The sequence below is a fragment of the Hippoglossus hippoglossus genome, chromosome 6, assembly GCF_009819705.1.
Source record: "Hippoglossus hippoglossus isolate fHipHip1 chromosome 6, fHipHip1.pri, whole genome shotgun sequence".
In the NCBI taxonomy this organism is placed as follows: domain Eukaryota; kingdom Metazoa; phylum Chordata; class Actinopteri; order Pleuronectiformes; family Pleuronectidae; genus Hippoglossus; species Hippoglossus hippoglossus.
This window is the reverse complement of record NC_047156.1, coordinates 16,626,969-16,652,717: the sequence shown is the minus strand read 5'-3', so window position 1 is coordinate 16,652,717 and position 25,749 is coordinate 16,626,969. Positions and strand designations below refer to the sequence as shown.

The 25,749-nt window shown below is 43.1% G+C and overlaps 1 protein-coding gene across 1 annotated transcript; it reads left to right on the top strand.

Moving 5' to 3' along the window:
* The first annotated feature begins 371 nt into the window (after positions 1-371).
* LOC117763063 (LHFPL tetraspan subfamily member 3 protein-like) lies at positions 372-25,483 on the top strand. Its single transcript, XM_034587926.1, has 5 exons — positions 372-701; positions 847-1,656; positions 20,762-20,998; positions 23,047-23,076; positions 24,139-25,483. Exons 2-4 carry the CDS (start codon positions 1,230-1,232, stop codon positions 23,061-23,063), a joined length of 681 nt encoding a protein of 226 aa, XP_034443817.1. The 5' UTR covers positions 372-701; positions 847-1,229; the 3' UTR covers positions 23,064-23,076; positions 24,139-25,483.
* Positions 25,484-25,749: the final 266 nt, after the last annotated feature.

Here is a 25,749-nt window from a genome sequence, read left to right as displayed (position 1 = left end):
CACATCACATCACATCATCCTTCAGTGGGTAGTGAGCAGAGAGATGAAAGTTGAATATATAATTTTGGGGTTGGTCTCGTCCAAACAGTCTTATGTAACTGAGAGATTTACATCCAGCACTCTCCCCAATTTCTTTCCTCATATGATGATTTGTTTTTCTATCATCTCTTTTTAATACACAAAATGAAGGAGAAAAAAAGTATTCAATGCTGATACTACTAAGTATGTGTTGCTTCTGTTTTCCGAGGGACACCATGTGCAGTATCATGAAGTATTACATAACCTCCCGGCAGCAGCGCAGCGCTTCATGGAGCAGAGCAGTGCGTCTTTAACACGTCAGGTGACACTGACAGGAGGATGATGATATCATGTTCGAGAATCCTCCGGTGAAATCAATACATCTGCTGTCGATCACTTCTACACTTTGAGTATTTAGGAATGCTGTAGAAACGCATTGGTGTCGTCAGCTCGGCGCGTGTTGACGCAGCGTTCTCCGGGAGGTGCGTGTCACTGTTTGCACGGACAGACACGCACATCACGGACTGCTTCTGCGTCTGTGTCCCTCCCTCCCACCTCCCTCCACCCACCCATCCTCCTCCTCCTCCTCTGACTCCAGCATCACTGACAGCCCGGAGACCAGCCACCACCAGGAGGGGTCTGTGCTGTTTTATTCCTGAGTGATCGGCTGCTTTAACTCACAGGTATGGGGCCTACTTTATGTGTCACTGGTTACACGATCCGGCTCTGTCGCCAAACACGAGCAGGGTGCAGCTGTTTGTGTGTGATGTGGCTGTGATCGCAGTGAATAATAAGGGCCTTTATTTTTCCCTTTTTTTTTTTTTGCAGTCGGCGGGTTTCCAAGGACATCGGTTCTGCAGAGATGTGCACGTCTGGCGGCTAGACGGAGCAAGTGGGAGGCAGCAGCGTGTTCACATCCCGCGACACTTCTCAGAGTAAGACATCGGGGGATCGGCGACACATCCCGGGAAGCAGCGCTCAGCTCCAGCCTCCATCGCCCCTGCTCCACCGCCTGGCTCTCGGCTGCGACGTCATGAGTTGATCGCGCCTGACAGATGTTGCATGGTTGCGGTTGCGCGGACGTAGATCCTCCGCTTGTTCGCGCTGTTTTCGGGGTCGTTCGGTAAGAAAACAACACCGTGTGCTAAATGTCCCGTCCTCGCTCTGTGCTCGCACACATCGCAGCGTTCACCTAGTTTTTTCTGCGTAAAATGATCCCCGGATCCGCCGCATCAATGCTACCGTCTGCCGAAGCCGCGAAACTCTACCAGACCAATTATGTCCGCAACTCCCGTGTCATCGGACTCCTGTGGGCCATCTTCACCATCCTGTTCGGCATCGTGAACGTGACCATCTTCTCGCAGCCCTATTGGATCGGGGATGGCATGGACACGCCGCTGGTCGGCTACTTCGGCCTCTTCCACTACTGCATCGGGGACGGAATCTCCAGAGAGCTGGCCTGTCAGGGCAGCTTCACCGAGTTCGCCGCCATCCCCTCCAGCGCCTTCAAGGCCGCCTCCTTCTTCGTCGGGATGTCCATGATGCTCGTCGTCACCTGCATCGGCTGCTTCAGCCTCTTCTTCCTCCTCAGCACCTCCACCGTGTACAAGATCTGCGGCTGGATGCAGGCATTATCAGGTCAGTGCCTGTTACCTCCAGGGTGAGGGGTGGTTCAACTTGTTAGACAATTGTCATTTCTTTCATATATATAGGTGTATACAGTATAAATAGTCCCAAAGACCTTTATTCTATGAGATGTTCAGTTTTAAACACATGATATCCTACTGATATCTGGTCTCTCCATCTTTATCTGTATATCTCTCTGTCTATAACTCTCTCTCTCTCTCTCTCTCTCTCTCTCTCTCTCTCTCTCTCTCTCTCTCTCTCTCTCTCTCTCTCTTTATATATATATATATATATCAGTCTGTATCAGTCTGCTCTATATGTCCTCTCTATAGCTCTATATATCTCCCTGTCTATATCTCTATCTCTCTCTCTATATATATATATCTCAATATCTCTATATCTATCTATCTATTGCTGTCTATCTCTAGCTTGTCTCTCTATATCTATAAATCTCTACATGTCTAGCTCTCTATCTCTATCTGTTTCTCTATCTATATCTGTAACTGTATCTCTCCATATCTCTATCTGTACCTCTATATATCTCTCTGTCTATCTCTCTATCTCTCCATATCTATATCTGTCTCTCTATCTCTATCTCTATCTCTATCTATTGCTATCTTTCTCTATGTATATCTCTCTAGATCTTCATCCATATACCTCTTTACATCTCTCTCTGTCTATCTCCCTATCGATATCTCTCTCTCTCATGTTGAAAGAGGAAATGCTTCTGTGCGGCCTATTTTTTCCTGTTGTGTATTAGAACCATTGAACTCATAATCACTGGGATTTATTTGAATGTGCTTGATCAGTTGATTAGATAAATGCAGTGAACAGTGATGGAGGTGAAGAGTGTTCAGTATCTCTATGGGAGCTGTCTGCCAACACTGCTCTACAGACAGTGCTGTCCATGGTGCTGAAGTTCTGCTGAGACCAGGACAGGTGTCATATTTAAAGGGCCAACCAGTGAGGGGGTACATATTACTGTATAAACTACAGGTATGGTCAGAAATGAAATGTTCCCCAGCTTATTTTTCAAAATACATCAAAGTCTTATGGTCAGAAAAGCTTTTTCCAAATATAACACAACACCATTCATGCAGCTGAAACCTCTGAGAAGTGGATATTTCTTCTTCAATAATGGCCAGAGAGGATGGTACTGTTTGTTTGGTTCATACGATAAAATGATACAAAACCATAATCCTGCAACACTGCTTGTATAAGGAAATTATTATTATGCATATATAGACAGTGGTGTTGTTCAGAGGTTTGGACTTCTGCACCCCTCTGTATGTGGCTGAAATGAACCCTGTTGGTTTGCTTGTAGCCAAAATAACTGGAGGGATTTCCACAACTCTAGGTGGAAGGATGCTGTGTGGGTCAGGGAAGAACCTATTACATTTTGGTGCCGATCCGGTTTAGGGGGCAGAATTTTTTCATTTCCTCTAACATTGTGTAATAGGGCGTTCTTTGACATTCTAACTGATTTCCCAAGGAATAATTCGTTGATTTTTATGAAAAACGACAAGACTTATTTAGAGGACTGGTCTTTATGAGTGTGTGCAATTTGATGCAGCTTGATTGAATTTGAGGGGACTGTTGGGCCTTGGCAGAGGTTGCTGTTAGTGTATCTGCAGTTTTTCCTCAGCCAACAGGTCTCAGTGTGGTGTATCAGAGTTTAGGGGTGTTCACATGTCATGGAGGTCAGCGTTTCACCTGCTGGCTGCATTTTGTCTCTGTAACTGTGGACTATAATGTCGTCCAGCGTGAGCGCAGGCCTCCGTCGTCTGAAAAGAGTCGAAATGCTGCCAAAGACCGTTCTTCTCAGCTGCACCAGCGGTCGCAGCAGCCGGGTTTCCTGTTCACAACAAACACAAACGAGGGGGATTATTTGGAACGACTCCAGCTCAGTGTGTTATGTTGGGCTGAATTAATGCAATAAGCCTGCCTAATGAGGAGACTGCTGGGCTTTGTGCTTCTGCAGCACAGAGATGAAAGGGAAAGCCAAGAGGAGAGACCCTGACCACGACAGGCTGGCACAGGGATCCCTAATGAGCGAGGTTGGCTGCTTAGCGCTGTCAAACATCATTACACCTACCTGAAGGTTAAAGCCACGCTGCCTTCACTCATCGGCCCTGTGGAGGACAGGTGGCCCACTGGCATCCCTAATGGGCCCCTTACTGTCAGCTGATGTTTTGATAAGGAGGTACAAATCATCAATATGCTTGCGATAAATGCCACAATATGTGTACGTGTGTTGCTCCCCTCCTCTTTATCCACTATTTTCCCTCCTGAAACGTTTTGCTTTTTGCCTCATCTTTCGATAGTAAAGCAAACTGAAATTTATATTCACACAGTGAGTAAGCCTGTTGTCCCCCATCCCTGCTACGAGACTGGTCCAAGGACGTGAATGACACAGTCAGTATTCAGAGCACTGCTCTCTGCTCCGTGGCTCTGATCTTACTCTCTCCGCTTCAGCAATCATCATCACTGGTTTTCTTTTTTTTTCCACACGGTGAAACTACATTTGCTAACTTTTATTTGTCTCTGAGCAGATTTACATTGGGGCAACATGTTGAGTAAAAGGTCTATTTCATACACTTACCTAATATGAAGGTCATACTCTATAGGTGCTTTCAGACATGCACTGAACTCCACAAATCGGAGGTGCATGTGTGAACCCAAATGTTCCAGTGAGAGGCTCCGGATTATCTGCAGATTTTATCTGTCTTGCCTCCTAGTATCTAGTCCGTAGAATTTCAGGAGAATCCGATGTGAGAACGCAGGAATCTCCGCAGCAGAGTTAATACGTCACTTCCTACCTCTGCCTGCTGCACCCGGCTGCTCCACCTCTCGCCTGAATAATGCGGAGGAATTGTTGCTGTTGTGAACGCATCTGTACAGAGAACCTCCTGCTGCGTTGCCGCGGGTAAAGTCAGGACCCAATTATCCAGATCTACCCAAGGTCTGAAAACAGGCTATGTGGAAGCCAAGACTATATTTATATGGGTCAATTACTTATAAACAGGCCAATGTTTTTTCATCTAGATGAAAGTTCTCAGTAATATAAAGTCATGAGAAACAAAGTGTTTGCATTTCTTTAGATTTTTTGTAAATAATGATCTCACATTATTTTTTCTCTAATGTCACAGTCCCATATATATATATATATATATATATATATATATATATATACCTAATTTAAGTCATGCCTCTCCTGCAGGTTTCACAGATGCCCTTGGGTTGAAGTCAGGAGGTCGTAGATAAACATTTAACCACATACAACAAATTCACGCCATTGCACAGAGCTCCTCAGTTAGTGTGAGCACGCACACGTCTCCAGCCTTCTCCAGGGAGAGAGTTCTCTGCGAGGCCCAGGTCAAAAATGTTAAATGTTTGATGAGGAATCAAACAACTAGGGCACATGAGAATGCTGAAAATGTCGACCGCAGCCAAACGTAGCAGAGTGCACAAGTGCTCCTGCGTCCAGGCTGCCCTAGATGGACTTGTGTATCCCTATCTCCCTTTCCCTCACCAGAGCTATTTCCGTCTGTGCATCTGCTCAAGTCCACGGCTTGCAGATGCAAATGTGTGTTTGTTTCCGCTGAGCTAAGCACAGCAAGATACATGATGCACAAGCAAGCCCCTTCCCCTCATCTCTGTCAGTTACCCTCACACGATTTCACAGCCCCTGTGCATGTCGACTTCAACAGCTCATTTTGACCCTGACCCCATCTTCCCCTCTCTTTTCACTTCACGTCTTTGCATCAGTGAGTACTGTACAGTATGTGCTGTACATTTCTCTCTCGCTGTTCTACAGGGTTCTGCACGCCAATTAACTGGGAAGACTGTGAGGTCAGTGATAATTACTTCACAGCTTTACACCCAGTCTCTGTCGGGTGCCGGTGTTTTTCTCTAATAGATGGGATTGTTCCTTTTTTTAAAAAAAAGGATATGAATCACACCTGTGAATAAGCAGGACGCAGGCTTTCTAAAGTCAGCAGAAAAAATGTGCAGACTGAGGGTGACCTGTTGGAAAGATACGGACTGCACTGTAAAAAAATTATCAGCAACATAAATTAGATAAATGGGCAGAACTGAAAATAATTAAGCTTTTTCAATTAAGGTGACTAATTGTGTTAATATAAAGTCATTTTCTAAACTTGGTTTGACAGTTTTCATTTTTCAGTGTGTTTACAAAGGACTGCATCAGATTTCTATTGTTCACTCTACTTGTTTATTCTGTCTGTCTCTTTCTTTGGTGTGAACTTGAGTGCGTGTCTGTTGCTTTTCTATAAATAATTAAGAAGAAAAAAGAATTGCTTTGCTAGAATTAATAGGAAAGCAAAAGGACAAAATGACATTTGGGAAAACTTCTGCTTCTTATTTTATGTATTTGATAACTAATAATTCTGGGATTATCTTGGCACGAGCCTGTGGCCTGGTGCAGCGTCCTCTGAAGATGAGCTGAGGTTTAACCATATGAAATATTTGTCCATTGAGCCACTGTGCTAAATCTATTTCCCATTATCCAAAACAGTTTTAGTTGTTATGAACACTGATATAACATGTGGGAATGGCATTATGTAATCAGATTTGATTGTTTATAAAGGCCGGTGTGCTCCACACTGAGGCAACCATCCTTTTTTGGAGGAATAGTTCAACTTTTGGTGATAATAAATTTAATGATGGCTGAATATACTTTGGCTCAGAATCACATTGTCATGACCTGCTGTCAATGTAATAAGATACACCCAAGCTTTTCCTACTTTGACCATCCAACATGTCATGAAAAGGCTGTTGTTAGATGACTTAGTCATTAATAAAAGCTGCACCAACACATGGATAATGGTAATACTTTGTGATTGTTGGTTTGTTTGTTTGGTAGTCAAGATTACACAAAAACAACGGAGCAGACTCCCATGAAACCTGATGGAAGGATGTGGTAGAGCTCAGGAAAGAACCTATAAAAGGATTTTTTTTCCCCCTTTAGGGTGTTATGAATCATTTTCACAGTTTTCCCAGGGAATAATTAATGGACCTGGTGGAAAAAAATCTGGTATGTTTCTGACATGTTTATGGGACTGATATCTGTTGTGTGTGAAATTGTGTGCAGCTTGATTGAATTTAAGGAGACTGTTGGGCCCTGGTGGAGGTGTGCGCTCTACTGAGTGCCATATAGTTTTATGTAAAATTATACCTATTAAATTACCTAGAGTTTCTAGATACTTGTTCTTTGAATAAATGGTTTCAGCTCTAAAACCGTACGGTACAACATGTACTTTAGTTCAACGAGGAGTCCATCTTCGGAGAAATTAAACAGCTTGCAACTAACTACTGTCTGATCTTCATCATTACATTCCATACTCATAAGAACGCCATCTGCGAGTGTCCCTGTGTAACTGAGGAGACACACAATTCAGCTGTCGCAGTCATTTCAATAGATACATCTAGTTACTGTTGGAGCTATTGCTGCTGCAACAAAATAGAGCCTTGAAAAAGTCAGTTAAAAACGATTTTTAAATATGGAAATCAAACAAGATGAATCGACACGTCAAAATGTATAACCTTGTATTCTGAGAGATCGGGTCAGTGGGAAGATAAAGGAGTAAGAGAGATGAAAAATAAGGAGAAAAGAAGGGAGGATAAGATGTGAGGGGACAATCTAAGGTCTGAGGGGATAAGGAAAGAGATCTCCGTCTCTCCACCTCTCTCCCTCCCTCTCTCGCTGTTTACATTATGTGTTTCTCTGTGGCTGCCTTTCACTCCCATGGCCCATTAGCTCCATTGAGAGGCTGGTTCTGAAAGGAGCACTAAAACCTATTTGAATGCAGAGGTGGAAAGTGGTGGCGCTCGAACACGAGAGCGGCCATCACGGAGCTGCACTTTCCACTGCAGCAGGAGCAGACCTGCGTGCTCCAGCTCTCCACAGCTAATGCTACAAATGAGCACTTTTGTCTGGATCCCCTTTCCTGCCTTAGATTAGTGCTTTACTGAGGGAAAGGCTGATGCTGTTGCTGTGCCCCTTGTGTGTGTTTGTGTGTTAGTGCACGCTTCACATAATAACATTCAGCTCATTCAGGAGACATGATGGAGCAACACCCTTTGTCTCCACACTAATACAGGACCCTCCTTGCTCGGGGCTTTGGGATGCATGTGTTTTTGGCCACATGCATCCTTGTTGAAAACAGCGTTGTCCATCCCAAACAACATTATGCTATATCATAAAATTTGCATTCAAATTAACTAAGTTTCTATTAATATACACAAAGAAAAAGACTTGAATTTGACTTTAACCGATCTCGTCCTTCATCCGAGAACGACCTGCATTTTGACTGCATGTTGCTTTGAGCTCCAGTGAATGAAACTGGCTGTTTTAACACATTATAGCTGCAGCTCCACTGTGCTTTACATTTACATTAACATCGTACTGCTCCATCAGCACGAGTGAATCTTCATTTATCCCCAGTGTGGTTTGACTTCGTGGCAGTGGTCGGAAAGACTGTGTTTTTTACCTTTATTGTCTTTTAACTGATGGTTTTTCTTTCTTTACACACGCTCTAAAAACCCACTGTGCACTACTTGTCCAGCACAGGGCAACCAAAGGACAAAATTAGCAACTGGCCAGTTGAACAGTGGAGCATTAAGCTGTTAAAGAGTTGGTGGAGACCAAAACAGAAGTAAAAACAGAGTGAATACTGGACTTAGAGTTACTGGACTGCCTGAAAGAGGCCTGTAAATCAATGTTACACTGATTATACTGAATATTCTACTGTTAGCAGTTTTCGTTTTCGGGCTCATTCAGTTGCTGTAGAGACACGTTCATATCAAATATTGGGAATCATGCAGGTTTAAAATATGTTGTGATTACATATATATTGGGCATGTTACACACAGTAATATAAAGGGAAAAAATATGTGGAAGAAATTATACACGTATACATCCTAGTCTGTCCTGTGACTGTCTCACTGCCTAAATGACTGTATCACTGTGCACCTCCTCTCTGCACAGTGTCTGTGAAGTGATAATTAATGTGCAACACTAGAACGATTAAACTTTAACAACAGGAGGCCAATCTTACCTTTTTCTACACTTCATGCAGAGCAGGGAGTCGTGTCTCTCTGCAGCGCGTCGAGTCAGACACCCGGTGGAGCAGATTGAGTAACACAATGAAACAACTAAGCACTGTTTGCCTCTTGTTATAATAAGGTGCATTAGCTCTTTTAACTATGAACACTGGTGAGTGTGTCTGTGATTGAGAAACTGGTCTCATATTAAGTTATGTGACAGAACAAACAAGACAAGGCCACTGGAGTGTGATGCAACAGAAATGTAAATCCTATGCGGAGTTGCTCTCAAACCCAAAATAAGAATGAGGGGAAATGCAAATCTGTCGTCCTTGGGGGCTTGACGTTGGCGGTCAGGTGGTGCAGAGAGGTGATGTCAGTTGGTTTGGGATAACTGCAGAGCTGATCTGTATTCTCACCAGGCCTTTTTCACTGAGGTACACCAACTGAATGTGCCGACCCGCCGTCTTTTTTCAATCAAAACCACTGGACACACAGCACGGCCTCGTGCACTAATCCTCACATGGCTCCCTGCAGGGGACCCTCAAAGGGGAGAGGAGGAGATTTTTGTCTTTGTCCTTCTGTCTTTTAACCCGTCGCTCTCACAGCGATGAACATTCCGTCCTGCTCTCTTACCCGTTCAGCTCACAAACAAACAGCCAATCTGTTTTCAAATCACCTCTGCATCAACACCCTGCACACTCCTGTGTTTTCGAAGTGAAGAACCACACACAGCCGGCTGAAGCATCTAATTATAGCCGGTCGGAGGCACTGGGGAACCATCAACCATGCAGCTCTCACTATACTGCTGACAGCAAGAGAAGAGGATGGATGGATCCACACCACATGCATGTGCTCAACGTGTTTTTAATTGCACATCATGGCCAGGTTGTTCCAGCAGAGGAAGAGCTTCACATGCACGGCCATGTGCTGTTTTATAATGCGCCTCCATCGATTCAGGGCTCATTTGCAAATGCAGAGAGGTTGGTATAAATTAGGAACCTCGAGGTCATGTTTTTAGACTTCAAACCAAACAGGTCGATGGCCATTAATTAGCTCACACTTTGAGTTCAGGTGTAGCGCTGTGTGAATACAAAATCGAAATGTCAGCCAAGTCGTCATCATGACTCCCCTGTGTTTGGCGTTCCCTGTGGCCCTGCAGGGTGCAGACTATAGATTCACCAGAGTTAATCCCCCCCCCCCCACTTCACCTCAGAAGTGGCCTGGCTCGAGCCGGAGGGGAGGAGGCAGCTGATTTATTCCACAAATAGAGAGATAAGGTGGGACAGCAAGGACACTGTGTCCCATAAAACAACTTTTCATGCTGTATAATATAATCACCATGACCAACTACCAAAGTACCACTCTTCCAGTCTAAAAGCCCATTGGCCATCGTCGCCAATGAATTAGACTCCAATAACCTCTAACCCTAACCCCCTTTCACCAGATTTCAAGAAAGTACTGAAGTTGTTTCAGTGCTTTCTGTGTAATCCTGCAAACAGACAGACTAACAGCAATGAAAACACCTCATTGGTGGAGGTTTATTTATTTTTGACACTTAAAATACATTTTGTTGCTACACTTACTAAATACTTTATAATTGGTATATGTCATCCTCCTCTCCATATGCATGTAAAACAGTGCGACACATTGATTTGAGTCTGTTACCGGAGTGTGGCCCGAAGCTCTATTACGGCATTTACGAAATCTTTTATCTTTAATTTTTATTTAACTGTTAATTTTGCTATATTTTCCCCTGAAAACGCCTCAGTCCTCATCATCACTGGTTTGGTTCTGCAGACCCTGTCTCTGAAGTGAGTCTCTGGTGAATACTGCTAATGTTAACTGTTGACTGAGGCAGCACAGTCCTGCCTGAGCCGTGGCCTCCAGTGTCTCTGAAGTGTTGGCCCAGTCAGTGTTTTCACAGAGTATTTCAAAGGCCTCTTTTGATCCCCATTGCCCTTGCCAGTCTCTATCCTCTGTGGAGGTACAGGCTGCATCTGGATCTGTTACATAAGCACCACCCCACCCCACCCACCCCGGCCTGTCTCCCTCTTGCAGTGCTCATGGCGGTTTGCGCTGCACTCCTCTTCCTCTACACCAGCTCCCTCCAACCTCTAACTCCGCAATGCCACCTCTGCTTTAACCTGACATGTTGCATCTATTATAAGGGCACATGTCTCTATCACCTGAGTTAGGTCATGGTCCGTGCTTGAAGATTCCTCTGCAGCTGTTGAAGTTGAGTTTTCAAAATGTCACTTATGGGGGGTAATGCTTATTTTCATGGTCAGTGCCATCATTCCACACAGTATGTGGGCTGGATGACAGAGTGGCAGTGTGACAGTGTGGGCCAAAACGTGTTATATGCTTGTGTGTGTGTCTGTGTGTGTGTGTGTGTGTCTGTGTGCAATATACGTCCTCATTGGATCGGACATCAGCATAGGCAACTGCTAATAGCATTTAGACAGCATGGGTTATCAAACAATGTGATCACACCCGTCAACATTCATTTGCATTTGTGCACAAAAGACAAAGAAATTAGCGCACACCTCCCAAAAGTGACATTTTTCTATATGACCAAAGTAGGAAGGTTTTAAAATTGAAATCAAACTGTTTTATTAGGTGCAGCCTGTTCCAATTAATAATTGGTTGGGTATTGAAAATGCTGCTTGTTTAATTGATTGACAGTTTTTTGGCTGTTGGAGTGTGTGGGTGGTGATAAAGACATTGCATCCTTTTCATCCTCTTCTGTCACGTACTGAAGCACTAGACAAAATAATATTTCTAAAGCTCTTGTGAAGTTTTATTCCCTGTAGTATAGCTCAAAGTGCTTCTTGGAGCCTGCAGCTACATCATAATGTGCAATATGCTGTTACGGGAAGCTTATTTGCAGCACTGCAAGGTGGTTAAAAAGTTTGGTATTTTTTTGTAAAACTTGTCTTGACACTGAGCAGAACTGATTCGATGAAACAAGCTTGCTACTTCTGATGCTTTTGAAACGACTTGATAGGCGAGCTGTGGGCATCATGCGCTCGCCGTGCAGAAAATTGCTGAAGATTGTTGACAGAGTGGGACGCGGCGGATGCCTGGAAGCTCCTCGCTCCCTCCTAGCAACGGCTGAGTTTTGCCAGCAGCCGAGGCAGGAATAGAATTTGGACGGCAGACATCTCATCTCAAGATACCTGCCCCTCATCTCCTTCCCGGGGAGATAGCTGGAGTGATTTAAAAGTTTTTCTCTCACTCCACTTTCCGCCGTACACTTGACGCTTAGGAAACATTTCTAAGAGCTGTCTTTAAATTGCATTTAGCTGTTTAAAAAGTGTGCTCATCTTGACAGTTTGAACCCTCGTTCTTTGATATCTTTCCCCTCCATAAACCTGCAGACCCAAGTAGTGCCACATTTTCACACTCCATTTAGTCCCACTATAGATCATCCACTCTTAATTGCCCCATTTATCTGAAAGTAATTACGCCATATCATCTCGCTGGTCTCGGGCCGTGTTTCTTGGGTACTTGTTCCCTCATCTTCGGAGCCAGAGAGATGTCCTGATTGTCCAGAGTGAAGGGGAGGCTGATGCTGCCCACACGTAATTAAAGTCTGGACCGGCCGCGGAAGAAGATTGGATAAATCGGCCACGTTCTGTACCCTCGTCATTTCTCAGGAGGGGGTGGGGGGGCCTGTGGGTGCATTTGGAATCCTGTATTTCGTGCGCATGCTGTTAGAACAAGCAGAGCCAGCTGAGCCGCCCTTGAAGCTTGAGGTGATTTTGTACCACTTCCTCCTCTACTCCCACACCGGGCCGTTCGGCCTTGGGCTGCTTGTCACCAGTCATCCAAAATACCGGAGCCACACTGGCACACCTCAGCACTCTCTGCCTGGAGCTCAGTGCTGCGATCAACAACGTAGACAACAAGCATCGGGGAACAACTGTGTCTTCGGGGGGGGGGGGGTAGATCACATTACTGTTCTGACGCAGAACAATCTAACACTGTGGTTTTCTTATATTTGGATGTGAGTAATAAAGCTGCTGTCTCTTCATATCTCTTTTCATATGTTGTGTGGGCTTCCCATCATATCCTTACTTTGAGAGGTACAGTGCAGTGCCTTTTCCAAACCTGCCTGTTCTCTTGGCCTGTGTTAATTGTCCGGAGCTGAATTATTCCTTTTCATTAGTGAGTCCACTTTAAACAGTTCTACAATATACTGTCCTTTTTATTGTTTGTGTGCTGGATGTTGTGTGCGGAGCTTTTTATAAACAGTGTTGGGTGCAAAGTGAAGTTAGAAAACTTTGTGTTCATCCTACTTGGTTTATCTGCGGTGAAGATTTTAACGTCATTGTTTTTAATAGTATGAAACTGAAAGTTTATTTTGTTGTTCAGTCTGTTCATTGATCGACATAATCTTCACACCCAAATTCACAACTTTTCAAAATAAAAGCTCTCTAAATCAGTTTGACATATAGCATTGGAGCAACAAAACAAACGTGATTTTAGTTTTAAAGCAAATCGCTAAAGAGGAAGTGATTCTATGAATGTTCCAGCCATGATGAAGATCGACACCTGCGACACAGTTGAATGTCTGTGTCAGTCTGATATAGTGAAATAAAAATAGTCCGATTATCCAGATGACCTGGCAGGACAGATATTATTGGCCCCAGGCTGCCAGTTGCGGACGCTGCTGTCGTTTAACTGAGGACATAGGAGAAGATCCAGCTCTGTCAGATGATCGTGAAATTAGTATTGAAGACTTTAAAGGAACCCTTTGAACTGAAGTGGATGGATTTTACCCACATTCAGGTCCCTATATCACCTGTGGGAGTGTAACATTATCTTTTACATTAAAGCAAACTTACCTCTGCATATTCATGGGACGCCCCACTGGGATAAACACTGCAGGCTCTTCCCAGAACGTCTGCGCTGGTTTTTCTATTTTGAAGCTGACTCTTACCTTAAATGCCGCTCAACCAGAGAGGCTGTCAGCTGAGGAAACTCACTCTTTTATTCATCAACAAGATGCGCCTCTAGAAGAAGTGGAAAACAAATGACACATGACTAATGTGTATATTTTAAACAAAGATGAAAAATGCTACGTATGCGCACATATATCTGTGTGTGTGTGTGTGTGTGTGTGTGTGTGTGTGTGTGTGTGTGTGTGTGTGTGTGTGTGTGTGTGTGTGTGTGTGTGTGTGTTGCAGACGTGGATATGCATATTCAGTGGAAGATGGCAGAGTTTGGCTTGTGTTTCTGCATAATTCAGTTTGTCACAGCTATTGAACTGAGAGGAGGAAATGTGATGCACAAGGACTGTGGGAGTTGAAAAATGGGAAATTCCTTTTCTGCTGCTTGGATGTGCTGCAGATGCGTAAATGATGGAAAGAGCGGAGAATATACAAAAGTGTACATTTCCATCTGCCACCCAGTGCAGCCAGTGGCATGCTGACACACACTCAGATAGTGAAGCATGAAGCAGATGCTCTGGAGGTAGATTAAAGTCTAATCATCTACATTATTTGATTTTGTGATTTATTGTCCTCTATTCTCCCTTAAATCTGATATTTAAATCCGATCAAGCTGCAGCTCTGGAGGTCACGCTGACCCACAGTCACCTACACCACTTGCAAATGACGCACAGAGATTACAGAAGGCAATGGGATTCTTTTGGAAATCAATGGGATTTAGTTGTCTCTTTGGGGAAACAGGCCCATGTACTTCTGCCAAACCTACCGCCATCATACCGTTGTGCACCATCTGCCGGTCTGGCCTCAGACTTCCCTGTAGCGCTGTTTGCACCTAATCTGCCCTACCTACAGTCTCTTACATAAGCGGCCGTTAACCAACCAGCACTTCTCAGTCCAGTTTTCTGCTTGCATGCTCCCCGTGTTCCCAGGAACAGAGAGAGGTGTACGTGGAAAAGACGGAATAAATGCTGAGAATAGCTCCGCGTAGGGGCTCCAGCATATGGTAACCAGTGCTCATGACGTTAGTGTGGTGCTGGGTACTTGATGGCGGCCACACGCAGGGTGGGAGCATGGCACCCTACATGGGCTCTGTCTCTCACCATATCTCCTGTCTCTCTCTGTATCCCTGCCTTGTCCTGCCTCCCTAATGCGTCGTCTCCAGAGAGAAAGAGACGGCAAAGCTGAAAGGGAGGGATAACGCCATCAGTTGATATCTCGTCTCCTCTCTCACTGACAGCTGCATTCTGTCAGGTGTGCTGCTATTTCTGTGGCCAGGATTTGGAGCAGAGCGTTCATTACTTCAGCGTGATGCTCCAGTGCGGTGTGAGTGAAGCCTGCAAATACTCAGCGATAAGGACTTTAAATTCCCCTGTTTAGTATTATAAGCATTCAGCAAACAGATTATAACACTTTGTATTTCTAAGTATTTATTAATATATAGTATCTGATTGCAATTATAACTCTTGTCGGCTGATAAATTAACTAAATTAGTGATCAGTTGTCAAAATAACTTGCAGCTCCTTTTTTACCAAATTTCCCACATAAATATCAGTCAAATATCAATTGAGGACAATTTTGAAAAACACTTACTCATAATGTATCTCACATAGAAATTCCTGTATCAGTATCCTGATCCAGATCTGCAGCAAAATGTTATGATAACTTAATTCAAACCAAAACACTGGTCAGACATTCAGGTACTGAATTCAGTGACCAATCGTTTCAGCACAAATCGACACAGAGGACACATGCGCATAAGCCAAGTCAGGACAATGTGTGAATACATATTACTGTTTCTTTTTCTTCACTGCCACGGGGTCCATGAGAACTACGCAGATTCATTCGAGGAGATGATCATGATATACAGGTATTCTGTGTTGACATGGTGACAACATTTTTAATACAAGTCTAATATTTTCCCAAGACATTTATCTTGTGTTGTTCTTTCACATAACTAAGTAGAAGGTAAAGATAAAAAGACTATGATACAGGAGGACAGTAGGGGGTCCTTGGCTCAGAAAAAACTGAGAACCTCTGTCGAAAATGACTTAACGTGCTTTGTAAGTGTTGACATTTACATTTTCTGCATTTACCAGAATGACCTGAATGTCGTGAGAACACGCCTGCGTTAGGAGACCCTGACCATACAGCCTCTTCACTAGTATCTTTTTTAATGAAGCTCCAGCTGTGAGGGACTGACCTAAAAACACAATATTTTGTTGTTTCATCTGATATCTTGGTCTTGTATTGATGTACTATAGTACTGTATATTTGATAATATTTTTAGAAAAGAATTCATGGTAAATGGACTGGAGGAGCTAGGGACCAAACCACCGACCTTCTGGTTAGTGGACGTTACTCTACCTACCGAGACACAGCAGCAACCCTTAATACATATAGACATATATATACGTATATGGAGAGAGACATATTTATATATATTATATATTATATGTTAGAGGTTTCATGGTTACTTCTGGTACTTTGTATATTTTGTACAGACTGTATGTCAGTATAGTTGTATGTTTTTTTCCTCTTGATTAAGCCTCTCCTTATGTAAGTGGATGTAGCACAGTGCTGAAATGAGCCTGTATGGATTAGTTGACTCCAGGCTGAGCTCCTCCTCTGACCACATGCTGTTTCTGGAGACAGGAGCGACATATGTAGCACCCTCTGTTGGTGGAAGCGCGGCCAGTGCATCCCACTGCCAGAGACGTTCTTCAGGGTTTAGGGAGGATAATGTGCGGCAGTAACTGTGACAGATATTACACTGCTCCTGTATCTCTTGTTCTCTTTTGGTCTCTCTCCTCCGGTGCTATCAGCGTTTGTCGGCCCACGCCCCTTTCATTCGTCTTTTTCCTGCTCCCTCGCTCCCTTTCTCTTCCTCTCTCACCTGCTCCACAGCTCTGTGAGCTTCTCCTCTCTCCTCCTGTGCGTCGATGTTATATTCACGACGACGCTGAATTGAGCCAAAGGCATTGAGGAAACACACAGAAGAATCTGGAAGAAGCTTCTGCGGCAACTGTATCATGAGGGAGAGAGAATAATGATATGTATCAGCTCACAGGCGTTTATTATGGTGCTCCCTCTGTTCAGTGGATCTTGTTACATAAACCTCTATAATATTCATAGTGTACTAGCTTTGAGAAACATGGCTGGTAGGAATTCATTCTTATTCTAAGGGGAGAAAATTTATATTCATATCAATACAACTCCATTTTCATTTGCAAACCCAACACATGGAGGAGAAAACAGAACACACAGACAGCTTTCGCCCTTCGGTCTCCAAATAACATTAATGTTGACTGATGAGTTCAGCAGATCAGCACCTTCCTGATGGAGCAGAAATCAAAATCAAGCACATGGAGAGGAAGCTTTGTCTCTTTTCTTCTGCACTGACTTCATCAAACTTCCCCTTAGAGTTACCAGCTGTTGACCAACATTATTATAGTGCAAACTGTTAGTCAAACATTGTTAAACAAACAACAAAAAGTCAGCAGATGCTGGGAAAAACACAGCCAGAGTCTGATTTGTCCGACGGCGTATCAGGGCTACTTAAAGGGAAAGAGATTTAGAGAATTAAGTCGTAATATAATGGAAATGAGGTCCTAAGTTTACGCTATGTGTCATTTAGAAGATCAGTCTGTTGCCTGCATTAATATGAGGACTGTTGAAGCATCTTTTTCAGTTATACTTATGTTTAGCTTTCATAAATAACAAAAGACGTTATCACAAGTTTTCAGACTTTGAAAAGATTGGGCCAGAGTCTATTCTGAAGAAAGAACCACCTGGAGTTGGAGGAAATTGCATCTTTTGTGGTGGAAATGTTTGGTATAGGTCAAAGTATGTTTACGTTTTTCTTGAACGTGATATCTTATTTTAGTAATATTTAAAAGGAAAAGTTTGGATGCCAAAATTAAGCTGACTTTCCCTTTAATTTCCTCAAAATGTCTACTGTAATTCTTCTTATTTGGTCACCGTGGCCTGAGCTCAGGGGTCACATGCTTGTGAATGTGCTACACAAGCACTGCCCGTAGGGAATTTCATTACATCAGGCACAATTCACTTGGACTCAGTGATAAACTGATTAACTTTCAGTGGTCAAAGGTCACGTTGGCCTCGAACACATGTTTTTGGCCTCTTGAATGTGATGTTTCAAGACCGCTTGAGGGAATTTCTTTAACTTTTGATCAGTTGTCACTTGGACTCAAAGATGAAGTGATTATGTTTCCGTGGTCAAAGGTGAAGATCACAGTGACCTTATATGAATCTGGGGGAAAAAAGTACGTAGACACACAGAAACTGCACTGGTTGGAGGAGGCATACAACCGCAGTGTAGTAATTCAAGTTTTCTGTTTTTGGAAATATAATGACGTTTCTCTGATGAAATGAAGACTGTATTCTTATATTTACATTCTTATAAAAAAATCTAAAACATATTTCCTTAAATTACGACTTTATTCTGGCAATTGTATGACTTCATTCTCAAAATCTCTGAATTAGTTTTTCTTTAATAAGGCCTTGATACTCCTTTCGATATATATCCTGAATCCCTTAATCCACAGTTGTCGGCCGTCACTCTGGTCACAATGTGCATCACGTCCTCAGTTACACTCTAGAAGCTAAATCGTGTACTAGACTCAAGAGGCCTGTGAAGCTTTATACTGTACATAGCGCTCTGATGGTCTGAGTGACAGATATATAAAGTAGTGAGGGCCCATCACATCCTGTCAAGTGCAGTCAGACCTGAATGAAAAAGGCTTGTTGCTTGAATCAGTGGAGCTGCCTGGAGACTTCATTCATAAAACCAGGCTTTTACAAGTGTGACACAGCAGCATATGACAATGTGGTTTGCTCACATAACTATAAAGAAACACTGAAGGAACATTTTCTGTGTAAAATGGCTGAGAATGGCCTGATGTAGAGTAGCTCATTGAAGCCCTGCTCCATCCATCTGTCTGACTCAGAATGAGCACCTGAGTCTCTGAGACACCGTGTGCATATGGACTTCTTGTGACAGCATGAGGCATGAGGAAGGTAGAAGAGGAGTCTTGGGGATGCTCAGCTCCGTTAGGTACGCAGTTTGTCTGCAGCGTGTAGTGCTCTGTCGTTTCTCTCTAACTCCCTTTCTCTTACTCTAAACGCCTCTCAACACCCACCGATATCTTTCAGGACTGTTAAAGACTGCAGTGTGACAAAGTGCAGTGTGTCAGCTTTTATGCACATGTGTGGCCAGCGTGCGTGAGCATTAGCAAAGGATATGTATATCACATTTGTTTGTGAAATGTTGAATTAGCCAGAAAAAAAGGCTACAAATGAGGCCAATTGCACAGGCAGATGGAGCCAATGAAACGATGAAACCAACATAAAGTGTCTTAAGCTGCTTTCAGGTGTCAAATACATAGCAGATGCTGAAAAAGATGTAAACGTAAAAGACAAGCAGATCCCAGAGCTTTTGATGTGCTGGAAACAAAAACATGTGAATTTATCCGTCACGTCCTGCCTCCTGCATGTTGATTCCATCCCTCACCTGAACGCTCCAGGTGCGGAAAATATCTGGGCCTTGTTGTCTGGACTGTATCCTTCAGAGTTCATGTCTAAAAACAACTTTATAAGGGAACATTGGTGCCACCTGAGCAGCTTCATTGGCCATGATTCTACGTCTCCATGTGTTTTTAATGTTATGGTGTAGAGAGATGGGTCCAAATTCTCCCTCTGGTGTTCAGCTGGATTCTCATCTGGTGACTGCCGAGGCCATAACATGGAGCGATGCTTTCGAGCTACAGTCCAGGCAGTCAACTCGAGCTGCGCTGCTCAAATCATCTGACACGTCTCCACAATCCTCCACCATATACACACCCTCCTAATTTAGCAGTCTATGTAAGAAGCAAATATTTCCCATCTCTCCCTTTGCTTGTCAATGCCTCTGCTGCCCTGCGTCAGTATGGCGGTCTGTCGATCCAGCCCCTCCACCACCCCAGCGTCCACCTGCAGACTCCGGCAGGAGGGTTAAAGATATTTGCTCATCTCTCCCCTTTAAATTAATGTAATCTTATCTGGGGAAGTGATTAAGATCAGAGCCCAGACACCAAACTCGGCAAAAAGACATTTCAAACGTGAGTCGTCTGACTGAAATATGTTTTACATCTCTATGGCCTCATGGAAAATTTTATTTTTCAGGTTTTTCTTTTAATTTGTCTCTTAACTATATAAACATTACTGTTAGGTGTATAAATCAGAGCAGTGTACAGGACCTTGTGTAGATAACATGGTTAACAAACTAGAGTAGTGCTCAAAAAACCTAAGCCCTATAGCACATAAACAAACAGCATTCAGGGAGGAAAGTGTTTGTTGGGGGATAAAGACGCCGGTCCATTTTATTAGTGTGTTTTATTATTAATGTGCAATGCACTATGAATAATTGTGCACTCAGCTTCTTTTTTCCAGGTCCTCTGCTGTTCTGCTGCAGCGTTACCTCAGAGCAGAGCCTCATCCAAACTGAAGATGAGAGAGATTTTTACCCCTTGGGCAAAAACTTAGAATGAAGAGGGTTTAGTTAAAAATCCGGAGAGGGAGAAAAGCCTGCAAGACTCTGCACGGCCTTTTTCGTTTTTTTTATTTTGTGCTACTCTGCCGCAGCATCACCTCAGAGCAGAATCTCTTTTAATGTGAAGATGAGACGGATCCATATTGAAGATGAAAGAGATTTTTATACTTTGGGCAAAAACTGAGAATAAGTAGATGCGAGTTGAAATGTATTCATAAATGAATTCTTAAAATGCAAGAGAGAGAGAGAGAATCCACAAAGTTGTGTCAGAAAAAAAGACAGAATATAATCCTGGACAGTTTATTTGAAGACTTGTCTCCTTGTTTCCTATAAGAGGAGTTATGAAAATCTATTTGATGAATGCAACATAAACAGGGCATTATAAGGCTGGAGATTCCAAATGATCATTCTTTTTCTTTATCCCCATGAAATCTCATTATCCCTGCCCTCATTTATGATCCTGCACTTTTCCTCCCACGCTCTTTCATCCACTATCATCCCCAACTTCCATTTTACTCACTCCTCCGCTCTCTGCCTCCCCCTGCAGGTGTCTGTCTGGTGCTGGGTTGTATGATCTATCCTGACGGCTGGGACAGCGATGAGGTGCGGCGGATGTGCGGGGAGCAGACAGACAAATACAGCCTGGGAGCCTGCTCGGTGCGCTGGGCCTACATTTTGTCCATCATGGGCATCCTGGATGCGCTCATCCTCTCTTTCCTGGCGTTCGTGCTGGGGAACCGGCAGGACGGACTCATGTCAGAGGAGCTGCTGGCTGAGAGCAAGGGTGAGAAGGATGTGTCCAATCTAAATATAGATAGAATGTGATGTTTTATTGATCTCCTTTGTAAGAATGTCCCTCTTTACTTCTACAACACACTGGAAGTCAGAGCCAGTTTTACAGCATGTTGGGATTCAGTGTCTCACTTAAAAACATTTAAGCAGAACAGCTACACTTCTGACTTACCTCCACCAGGGAGGTTGTGGTTTCACCTGTGTTTTGTTTGTTTGTTTCTTTGACTGTTACGCAAAAGCTACTTAACCTAATTCCAGAAAACATGGTGGAGGGATTGGTTTGGGCCTGGGAAGAATTACATTTTGTTGCAATTTTCATTGCAAACGATTTCAAACCACCTAATAATGATCCCTCCATCTTCCTGGTCCCTTTGGATGGACAGTGACGAAAGAGAAATCTTTGGAAAGAAATGTTGAGATACAAACTTAGTAAAAAGGAAAAAAGGAGAAAAAAAAAACATATGCAATCCCAAATAAAACAAACCCACTTCCTGGTCCACTGGGGTTTTCACATCCTCATCATTAGTGTTATCTCACCACATATCCCATATCAGCTCCGTGCTGCTCCATTAATGATCCAAAAACAGCAGGTTTATCTGACAGATATCAGGCCTCACTGCTCCACTCAGAGATCTACCGTACAGAGAGGTGACGTGATGATTTAATCATGAAGATGGTCCGTCTCAAACTGGGGTCCATGCATACTGTATGCAGTTCTGTGTCACTGTCACAGGTCTATGCTGTGACATACTTTGAAAAGACCTATGTCCAGGTATGTGTTCCACAGGGAAATGGGATTAGTATGTTCATGGCGTGTAGCCTGTAATGGAACCAGACAGGCATGGACATCCAGCATTACACGATAGAGAGGAAGGGAGAAAGAAGGAGAAGGAAGGAGAGAAGGGAACGTGACTGGAGTGGTACTCAGTTTAGTGCATCTCTCCACCAAGGCCCAACAGTCCCCCTTAACTCAATAAGGCTGCACCATATTTCACACACTCTAAATATCAGTTTCCTAAACATGTTTGATTTTTTTCATCATGATAAATTTATTAATTCCACGGGAAATCTGTGAAAATACATAACCTCCTTTGCAGAGGTAATGATGGTTCCTCAGTTTGGTATCACCCTCTTGTTGTGAGCAAAATATACATGTAACATCAACAGGGTGACATGTTTGATCATCTGGAGATGCAGAAGTTAATATTCTCGACAGAGTCACATAACCATGTCTCAGAGGAGATGCCTGAACTTTCTATTTTTTCATCCTCAACCCCCGGTGACCTTCAAGTGAAAGATATGCGATAAAGAGACGAAGTGAAAGAGCTTATTTCTTTAGTTCTTGCCTCCCTTCATTAGCAGCCTGTTAAATTTAGGATTTATTTTATAATTCTTTTACAGCTTAGCACAGTCCACCCCCACAAAGCTGCTACCTCCCTATGCCCCAAGTCATAATATGTGATCTTCCAGCCAACACATGCTGGTAGAGCTCCTATAAGTCAAGGCAGGTGACTGAGGGTGACCAGGATTTTGCCTGACAGGCTCGAGAACTCCTGACCTGGGGCGGTTAGACTTGGCAGCACTTTTCCTGTTTTTAAATCATTGCTTAAAACATGTTTATTTTATAGGAAAGTCTTTTAATGCCTGATTCTGGAACTGTTTTAATGGATGTTTGTTTTTTATATAATTTTTTATGTTATCATTCTTTTTTTGTCTTGTTTTGTTCTTTGTTGTTTAATTCCCAAGTATTCTGTATAAATAAAGTGTATTATTATTATTATTATTATTATTATTATTATTATTATTATTATTATTATTATTATTATTACATAATTTGTGAATGATTACAGCTCAATTGTCTTTGACCGATTAGCTCATCCCTGATGCCATCTACTGGTGATTGGGTGAAGCACAATCGGCCTCCGTGAGGAGTGCACATATCTGACAATGTGTGAACATGGAAGTCTATTAATAGCTTGACCGTGAGAACCATGTTGTGCAATTTCATATTTTTCTCTGGGGTTGTGCTTTATTTCACAGAGGGAGGCAACGCCTAATCAAGTCAACATCGTAAGTAAAAACAAAACATCCAACAATCCATCTTGAAATGATGCACTCTTTCTCTCTTAAGGTCTCAAACTGATATTTATTGAAACCAACTCAGAGGTTTAGAGGGAAACTCACTCTTTAGTGGAGCTGCAAACAACTCACACTTTTTTAAATGAAGTTAACTAATTTACTAGTCGAGCTTCAGGAACTGGGTCATGTCTCAACCACACCTTTAATCACCTTTCAAGCCTACGTGGACCAGGTCAACCTCCCTTTTTCCCTTCATCCACTTTTCCCTCCTTCCCTCTTCTCTACCGACATCTGTTCATTCTCTTCTCCCTCCTTCCCTCATCCTCACATCCATTCATTCTTTTGTCCTTTCTGCAATCATCTCCACATCCCTCCTTCCCTAATCCCTACCAAAGCCCTTCATCTTCTTCTGCCTTCCTCTCCATCCCCACCCATATCCCCTCATACTCTTCTCCTTCCTTCCCTCATCCCCACATCCCTTCATCCACTTCTCCCTCCTTCCTTCATCCCTACCCACATCCCTTCATTATCTTCTCCTTCCTTCCCTCATATCTTCATCCTCTTGTTCTTCCTTCTCTCTTCACTACCCACATCCCTTCATCATCTTCTCCTTCCTTCCCTCATCCCCACATCCCTTCATCCACATCTCCCTCCTTCCTTCATCCCTACCCACATCCCTTCATTGTCTTCTCCTTCCTTCCCTCATATCCTCATCCTCTTTTCCCTCCATCCCTCATATCTTCATCCTCTTGTTCCTCCTTCTCTCTTCTCTACCCGCATCCCTTCATCCTCTTCTCCTTCATTCCTTCATATCTTCATCCTCTTCTCCTTTCTTCCCTCATATCTTCATACTCTTTTCCCTTCTTCCCTCAAACCACATCCCTCCATCCTCGTGGGTTAGGGTTAAACTCATCAACTGTTTTTGATGTATTTTTTTTCTAAAAAGTAACTAGTAACCATAGCTGACAAATGAATGTAGTGGACTGCATGGAATGGAGATAAAACACAGTTAATGGTGACTTTCCACTTCTACTTTCTCTGTCGTTCTCTCAGGTTCCTGAATCTCCATGTTCGTTTTCATTAAGTCCCTCAACATCATAGAAAGTGTGGAGGCAGTCCAGGTCTGTGGAGGAGAGGAATACCGTTGAACCAGCCAGCCTGCCTTTCACATCTACCTGCCAAACTAAAACAACCTGTGTAACCCATGCACCCCGGAAGTCCACCACGGTCCCTTTACGTCAGTCCCAGCACTTAGATGGAGCCCAGCGCTCCCTTATGTCATCGTGTCTATATGGAGCTAACCCTTGCACAACATCACATAGACCATGGCAGGGGCAGAGACTGTTATTCTGTTGAGATGTGTATGGATGACCCACCACCTACCTGAGAAGGCACAGGGTCGACACCTGCAGTACGAGCACAGATACACACGCATACACATGTGCCGCCTCACTCATGTCCACACCAATACAGTACATTCAAACACTACATGAACAAATTGTATTGACAAATATTAGACTATGTTAACACTTAGCTGTGTGTATCAACGTCCGAACGTGTTTCCTGTTTTATTTGTGAAAAGAAGAAACCGCTCAGTTTCAGAAAACATTGTGTTGCTGTAAATCTATTGTGTTCCATGTGTACGGTTTGACAATGGAGTGAATGTTTTATTTTTTTCTTTTGCTCAAACGCTCCTTTGTTCCTCCTTATTTACTAGAAAAAAAATGATATTTAAAACTGTTTTATAAGAAGAGTATCACCCAAAAGAGCCAAAAAAATGTATTTGCAAAGTATGTACAGTGAATATTAAAAGATGCTCTAGAAATTTTAACAAAAATCCATTCAACGCCCTGCTAGCTAACTTTGCACAACGCTTCAGTTTAAGAAAAGAAATATTTTATAGTCTGTACACTGTGATGGAGGCTATTAGGACTCTGCTGCAGGACTCGTAGCTGCTGTGTGAGTGTGGTTGTGTGTGTGTGTGTGTGTGTGTTTGAGTGCATGCTCTTATGTGAGTTTCTGCGTGAATGTGTTGCGTGCAGTCGTTTGTCGGGCTGGTGGACCGGCCACGCACACAGTCGTCCTGTTGCGTAGCTAAATCTGTCTCCGTCTTTCTCACTTTCTGATTCTCTCTCCTCTTTGCTTTGTTTTGTTGGGACATACAGGGTAACACAGCGGAGTAATTGAGTGTTGTGTAAAGCGACAGGCGTGCCGGAGGATTGAACTCCAGTGACAAAGGGTTAGTATGAGGCCTGTCCCAGCCTCACCTGTGGATATGATGTAAATAGATATTCTATAGATACCAAACAATTAGGAAACAAGGAGATAAACCTACAACAATTCAAGAGATTCCTTTAAGAACATATTAACACTTAATAAAGGTTTTCACTGTAAAACACTGCTGTGATGTTTGTTCATTTGTTAAGGGTGCAGATGTCATGTCATCTGTGGACTGAGAACGTTTCAGTTTAGGTTTGAAGACTAGAAATTAATAACAGAACTCTTGCATTGCAATCTTAGGGTGTCAGGTTTGAAAGACATGGAGAAAGACTAGTCAGGGAGCGTTGAATGAAAGACCTGCTCTGAGTTACTTAATGAATATGTTGGACTTGATGTTTTTGGAGTTTGGCCCATACTAAGGACTAAATTTCATTTGAAGTCATT